Source organism: Marmota flaviventris, chromosome 3, assembly GCF_047511675.1.
Source record: "Marmota flaviventris isolate mMarFla1 chromosome 3, mMarFla1.hap1, whole genome shotgun sequence".
In the NCBI taxonomy this organism is placed as follows: Eukaryota; Metazoa; Chordata; class Mammalia; order Rodentia; family Sciuridae; genus Marmota; species Marmota flaviventris.
Genome location: NC_092500.1, coordinates 34,547,468 through 34,555,067, shown reverse-complemented (window position 1 = coordinate 34,555,067; position 7,600 = coordinate 34,547,468). Strand labels below are relative to the sequence as shown.

Sequence of the window (7,600 nt, the reverse complement as noted above, 5' to 3'; positions counted from 1 at the left end):
GTTTTCCCTATTAAAAACCAAAAATTCATCTACATATGAATTATTTCTTCCTCTCTGATGACTATGATGGTCAGACAGAAATGTAAAATTTTCTTTAGTCTATTGTCAAACCATTATCATTATCATTATTTTGTTCAGAAATAGCATCATTTAATGCCAAAAATATTTTCCCCTCTAACCACAAATCTTTTATGGCCTTAATGTTATCTCTAATTATATGATCATAATTATGCCTTAATTGTAGACAACTATCGAATTTCTATGAAACTATCTTCTTGTGAAATTTCAGGTGCTTTCAATTGAAAGAATCAAGGCAAAATCTCAAAGTAGTGCTTATTGTCACTAAAGGCATTACAAAGTGCACTTTTCTGGTGAGAATACCAACAATGCTAAATACTTCTATCTACAACCCCCATCCTAGAGGTATTAGCTCACTTTGCCTGAAAATGCAGAACCAGTTCTAATAGTCTAATTCAAGCAAGCTGAAGAGTTGAAAAATTGAAAATTTTGAACAATTGAAGTTTATCATGGAAACTATTCTGTTTTCTAAAAGACTCCAGAGTAAACAAACAAGTAAACAAGAAAAGTGGATCAAAATTTTGCTGTTTGTGCTATTGGGATGACTGCCACATTCACCCAGAAGATTGATGTTTCTGCTTGTTTGGTTTAAGATTTGTTTGAATATGTAAGTATTTTTTTAAGATATGGAGTGCTGCTGCAGTCTGGCTGGGCACAAAATAACTGAGCTACCATACACCTTGTAGATTCAAACAGCAACTCTTTATTCTCGAACTGTCATCGGCACTCTACACGCACATTCTGCGAAAATCCACACACTCCACCGGGCTCTGCATACCAAATACTCTCTGAATCCCGGGAGAACTCAATGGGAACTCAAGGAGCGGGCGCCTGAGGCAGCAGGATATGCCCTATTCCCAGCAGGATCAACCCTAAACCCTAAACCTGGATCCACCCTGGTCCTTGAGCAGGGTCACCTTTCTCAAACATTCATGCAATGTCACTGCAAATGACCTGGGTCCAAGGCAAGCCCATTTCCACAATGGAGAGTCCTCCCTCTAAGCAACATTGGGTAGGCTGACAAGGAAATTGCCATGCGTCATTCCTACTTGGCTATGGCTCTCAGCAGTGGAGGAAAAGGTGAAATATTTTGGGATTGGAAAAAAACTCTCCATGTTTTGTAGCATGAGTTATTATGACTCATAGTTGTAAGTAATACAAAATAGAAAATAAGTCCTATATCATGATATTAAGGTACATATTCCATAAATAAATCAGATTGTTTTCTATTGAAACTAAATTCTATAATTAGTTTGCTATTGCCTTTAGTTGGCAAAAGAAATGGAGAGTAGACATTAATATTTAGAATTACTGCTTGCTTGCTTGATTGGTTGTCTCTAGTAACTCAGAAATGATATGATTAAATCTGACAGGAATGATTTTAAAAGGTTGAATTCAAATTAGTCTACCCTCCAAAAATGGATTAAGAAAGTATTCAGTGAATAATTAAACTTCTATTTGAGTTATTTAGCAGAGATTAGGCTACACAGGTCTCCTCTTATTCAGGGAGGCTATCTTCATTTTTTTCAATTTTGTCAGATATTGATTTAACTAACCTCAAATGTTCCCATAGGGATCCTTTTACTATTTTCTCAATTTAAAATGAAGCTTTAAAATAAAGTGGAGAAAAGACATATTCCTGATAATAGCATGAGAGAGTTTCAAGGGGAATAGTCACAGGCCTGGCATCTGAATCTGTGAATTCTGTTGACCTTGTCAATGATTAGGATAAATGCTAGTGATGAAGAGATCAAATGAATGTCACATCGTTACTGTACTTGAAACATGTAAAATTTACTCCATATTCTCAGACCAGGGTATAGCAAGGTACCATGTTTTACTTTTTTTTTTTTTCTTTTTGCACGTTTTCTTTTAAAGGGTGCTGAAAAAAAATTATAACTAGTATAATGGCCTTTGCCTGAGAAAGTTCTATTCTCAGAAATATGTTAATCTCTTCTAAAGAACTTTATATTTACCATCCCATACAGCTGAATGCACCAGGGTTTAAGAGTCATTGATAGAAGAATAGCAGCTGGGATATTACCATCAATGTATGGAGCATGATTTCTCTTATTTACATAGTAGTGCTCTTATTTATGTATGATACTACCCAGGCATCACATGGCACTTTTCTTGCTGTTGATATAAATCAAGCATTTTCAGTTTTGGTGGTAATGATAAAAAGAACACTGGTGTTTAAACAATAGTGGAATCCCAAAGGAATTGAATTTAGAGCAAGATAATGTCTTGGTCCCTTTTTTGCTTTTCTTATTACCTCCACATGACAAGCATTCTTAAGATGAAGTATTAGGTAGGAATGCAGGTCTTAAAACTAAATAAGCCAATTTCGGGGTCTGTCATTTGAGGGGAATAACATATAGAGTATATTACTCCTTTCCTGAAGTATATAGGTAAAAATATGCTGCACTCAGCTTATGGAATATTAAACATTTCTAACAGATTTCTATAGTTTTATGTGTTTTTTTCTTTTCATGAAACTTTTATGGCTCAAGCATTTACAACTAAATTTATTGAAAAAAATCTACGTAATCGCTATCATTGATATTGATTTTATTCAATAACTCAACCAACTCTCTCCTTTGAGGGCATTCAGGAGACATAATAATTACAGAATAAACTCAAAAGGAAAAATATTTTGTTTTTCAAGTTTTATTATTACTAGTAAATCCAACTTTTCCATACCAACATAATTATTCCCTAATTATCAGATTGTAGCATCTTTATTTTTATTCTGTGAAAAACAAATTAGGATTAATAATTCCTTTGTCATTTTTTTTCTTTGTTCTCACAATTCCTAACCAAGAATGCACACCAAAATAACTCTAAATAGAAATTAAAAAAAAAAAAAACAAGTCATGCCCTGCACCTAAATCCAAAAGGAATTGCATTCAGTAGTTTAAGACTATGAAAGGACACAGGTGACCTGAAAACATCATAGCTTAGAAGAATTATGTACTGATACATAAAGTTTAGTTTATGTCCTAAACTTTTTGGAATCACATACATATTTGAAGATTTAATGAAAAAAAAGTAATGCACCTAAAGTGTTCTCATTTACAGGTGGAAGCTAAAAAAGTTGATCTCATAGAAGACAACAGTATAGTAATGGCTATAGACTAGGAAGGACATGGGTAAGGGGGAAAGAGAAGGAAGTTTTGTATAAAAGCTACCAAAATGCAGTTGCATAGGAGAAATGGGTTCTAATATTATGCAGCCCAGTAGGTGATAATAGCTTGCATCTTATTATAAATTTTACAAAGGACTTGAAGAGAGCAGTTCATAGGCTCCAAACACAAGAAATGACAACTTTTTGAGATGGAAATGCTAATTAGCCTGATTTGATCATCATACATTATATCAAGTTATTACAATATATTCCATAGTGTGTTTAATTGTTATGTACCAATTAGAGATAACTTTTTAAAAACTGAAAAATTAAGTTTAAAAGTGCACATAAACACAAATATGTGGAAAAGCAAATATACTTTCATGAAATTATATCTATGACCCCATTGCATCAAGCTATTGGTCTCCCCCATGACTCTTACACGAAAGGGTGGGAGCATTTTCTTCCTCACCCTTTTAGTCCACTCTGAAAACTGCATTAGATTTCCTGCCACTCCAGAGCCTCCTTTCCTTTCGAAGGTCATAGACAATTTTGGGCTGCTTACATTAAGGGTAAGACTGGGCCAGAGTGTATGGAAGTAGTGGAAAATAACACAAAGACAAAAGTCTCAAATTTTAGAGTACAGAGAAAGATACTTAAAACCACTATTTTTTGATTAGACACTACAGTGCCTGAGAAAGGGCACATAAGGGCTGCACTGGTAAGGCAAGTAAATGAAAAGATGGACAGCATTTCTACCATAATTAAAATCGTCCTCTTGGCTTGCTACTAAGAATAAAGTATATTTTTAGTTAATAGATGCTGAAAGAAAGGGTGAACAAACCGACTGAAAGAACATTTGAAGAGGTGATTCCAGAAAAAAGCTAAAAGGAGAGGACCTTGTTCAAGTCTCTGAATTCTTTGTCCTCATTTCCTCCTCTGCCAAGTGAGAATATTAGAAGGGAAGGCATTTAGATTCTCTTCCATTTCAAAAATATTATTCCTAAATTCTTCACACTATTTTTCTGTGAACAGAAAGTTGGAGATCTATTTGCTAGTGCAAGGCAGGTACCCAGACTCTTCACCATACCACAAGGAAATGAAGTCCACACCTTGTAGAAATCTTTCTGTTCCCACATTCCCTGCAGCAGTATTCACTATAACCAACATATGGGAGCAACCTAATTGTTTATCAAGGGATAAATGGATATAGAAACTGGAATATATATACACAATGGAATATTGTTCAGCTCAGTGGAATAAAGCAGACACAGAAAGACAAATACCACAGGATCTCACTTATACGTGAATCAGAGAGTAGGGCAATGGGCTGCAATGGCAGGGGGTGGGGGGTAGATGGGGAGAAGGAATGATACCACTGATTATCAGTAATGAGCTCTGCTTTCTTTTAAATGTTCAAGTTGAGAGGCAATGTTTATACATTACCAAACGTATAAAGCAGGTTTTATTTAAAAATAATAATAGTGGGCTGGGAATGTGGCTCAAGCAGTAGCGCGCTCACCTGGCATGTGCAGGGCTTTGTGTTCGATCCTCAGCACCACATAAAAAATAAAATAAAGATGTTGTGTACACTGAAAACTAAAAAATAAATATTAAAAAAAAACTCTCTCTCTCTTTTAAAAAAATAATAACAGACATTTGAGGGAGAAGAGTATTATAGCTGGTGTACTGATGAAAATGCCTAATACTAGTGTATTAGGCAGATAGGCAAGGGTTGAATCCAGAAAATGGAAGAATTAAAATGGTAATTCCTTCAGAGCCCTTCCTCCCCCCTTATTATGATAACCTGCCCCTGTTCCAACCTGTTGCTGAGGTAACCTGTCCCAGGGATAGTCCCTCCAGACCAGGAGTTGTTAATTATAGCCCCTTCCTGCCCAGATCACTCCTCCCCAACCCCTTCAGCCCACTTGTTTCCCACCTTTTGGCCATCCTACCAAGCAGGAGAACAAAGGAAGCCTAGGACATATAAAAAGGCAAAACAACCTCGCTTCTTGGGATACCAGGATACTAGCTATGGCTCCCCTCTCCCTCCTGGGAAAAGTCTGTTACCTCTTTTTTAAATAAACCCTGTTTTATATGGGTACCTCGCTGTGCTTCTCTAATGTTACACTTCAACACGTTTTTTTTAGGAAGCAGAATTTGTCACGGGTAGCCAGTGGTATCACTGGTACCCTAAGAAGTGAGAGTATCCTGTCCCTTTTATACATTTTAGACTTTCTTTGTTCCCCAGTCCTCTTCCCCCTTATCTCTCTCATTCCTGCTTACCTGACTAGGCCCAGGAGATGCTGGTCAAATGGCCAAAAATGAGAAGCAGGTGGACAAGGGGAAGGGCCTAATAGAGTGATCCAGCCAGGTAGTAGCCCAGGAGGCATTAACAATTCCCTATCTGCAACCTTTTGGGAGGGGTCCTATAGGCTGGTAATCTGTAGTTAAAGGGCTCTGGAGATATTAACATTCCAATCTCCCAGGGGTGGTCTCCAACTTCCCATTTTCAAACTGGCCTCTGTTTTCTCAATCAGACCTGATTCCCTATCTACATGGACTGCCTGTCTTTAATTCTTGCTTCAGTAGGACAAAAGAAATAAGCTTGCAGCTATGTAGGATGAATAAGTGCAGGCATGTAAAGGACCATAATTAATAATTTTGTATTATTTTCTGAAAATTTGCTACATGTTAGGTTTATCTGCTTTAACTGTTATCAAAAAACGATAGCTTCATTTTTCAAAACTCACAACATTTTAACTTCAGAGACAGTTATTTAAGCAGGAAGCACTGACTCTGTGGTATACATGGCTTCCTGGGAGGCTATAAGTATTTTTCAAAACTCATGAGGTTATACTAAAACATCATCTCTTTATATTTCCTGTGTCCCTAAAGTGGTTGTAGCCCTATTAACTGATTTATTACTTCTGCTTGGAATGCAATGTCTAATTGTTATGAAATGCAAGATAATCCAGTTCAGGTGATTCAAGGAAAATCAATGTGAAAAACAAACACCATTTTTAAACTTTGTTTATTTGTAGATTAAAGTGTAATGCCATACAATTTTAACAATCACTTAAAAAAGGATTTTTATTTGCATAAAACAGAAGCAAAACAGAAATATACGAAATAAAATGCCATCTTGCTTCAAGTTTTCAAATCAGTACTCAGAGTACCAATATACATCTATATACATCACAAGTATATTATATAAATATACTATGAGTAATCTTGGAACCACAATAAATATCAAGTAGGTTTTTAGGCACACGGCACAAGAAAAATGCAGAGTCTGCATGATTCTTGAGAGTGCTGAGTGACTCATTCTTGGATCAATTTCACACATATATTTTACACAAAATATACAGCCATCACCTACCTGACCCTCAGTCATCTCTAAATCTGACCTTTCATCCCAGCATTAGTGCCTTCTCACTCTTTGATACTATTGCTCTATACAGCTATTACATAAGAAAATATTTTGCAGTTTTCTTCAACTAAATGCCTAAGAAGGTATCAATGCTACCAAAATAAGTACAGCCTATCTACACAATATATTCATAGAAATGTGCAGAGAGGCACCAACTGATGTAAATGCTCATTGTGATATTAGGAGTTACCCTGAAGGCAAACCTACAACTTTGAAGGAATACCATTTTCAATTTGCCAGTACTATTAAATCCAGAAATTATTTGAAACTGAGGTAACACCTGTTTTTCAGAGATAGAAATACTTGATATACACCAAAAGTACTTTAAAAAATCCTGACAAACATGGACCTCAGTCATTGTAAGCTTTGTCTGTAATCCTTTCTGCACAAATGTAAACCAAGGAATCCAAAGGAATGCTCTAGCTGAACTGACGCATACTGTTAGGATTAAAGATCACAGCCCTGGAACACCTGAGAGCGCCCTCTGATAAGTGAAGCCTAATGCTTCTCTTAGTAGAGCCAATTTGTTCATTGATAAATGAACCAAGTACAGCCTGCTGATTCCATCCAGCTACAAGTCAGATTCTGGCATATCTGGCATATCTGGCATATCTGCCATCAAATAACCTATTCCATAACGTCCATTGGGAGCTGTATCCAGAGTTGGTGATCCACTCTGTTTTCGATAAATATTTTTACCAAAATTGGGAGATGACATTTCACTTGATATCTTTCCATGAATGAGGCTTGCATCATCTCCCTCTAAGTTTACAGGCTCTTTCAGAACCCTTCCTCTCTTATAGGTCACAGATGCTAAGTTACCAGAACTATCATCTATGAGGTTGCAGCGTCGAACAATGAAGACTACTGGGACGGGAAGTATTGCCAGGACCATTAGAGAGATACAGACAATCATACCCCAAGTTGGATAATTCAGAAATTCTTCAGATGCCTGTGAAAGT

General features: G+C 36.3%; 1 protein-coding gene across 1 annotated transcript in view; it reads right to left on the bottom strand.

The window, feature by feature from the left end:
- Nucleotides 1–7,209: 7,209 nt before the first annotated feature.
- Slc6a15 (solute carrier family 6 member 15) overlaps nt 7,210–7,600 on the bottom strand; it is a 49,654-nt gene continuing 49,263 nt past the window's right edge. The window contains exon 12 of the mRNA XM_027928845.2: nt 7,210–7,590. Coding sequence (XP_027784646.1) covers nt 7,210–7,590 — 381 coding nt within the window. The remainder of the gene's footprint in view (nt 7,591–7,600) is intronic.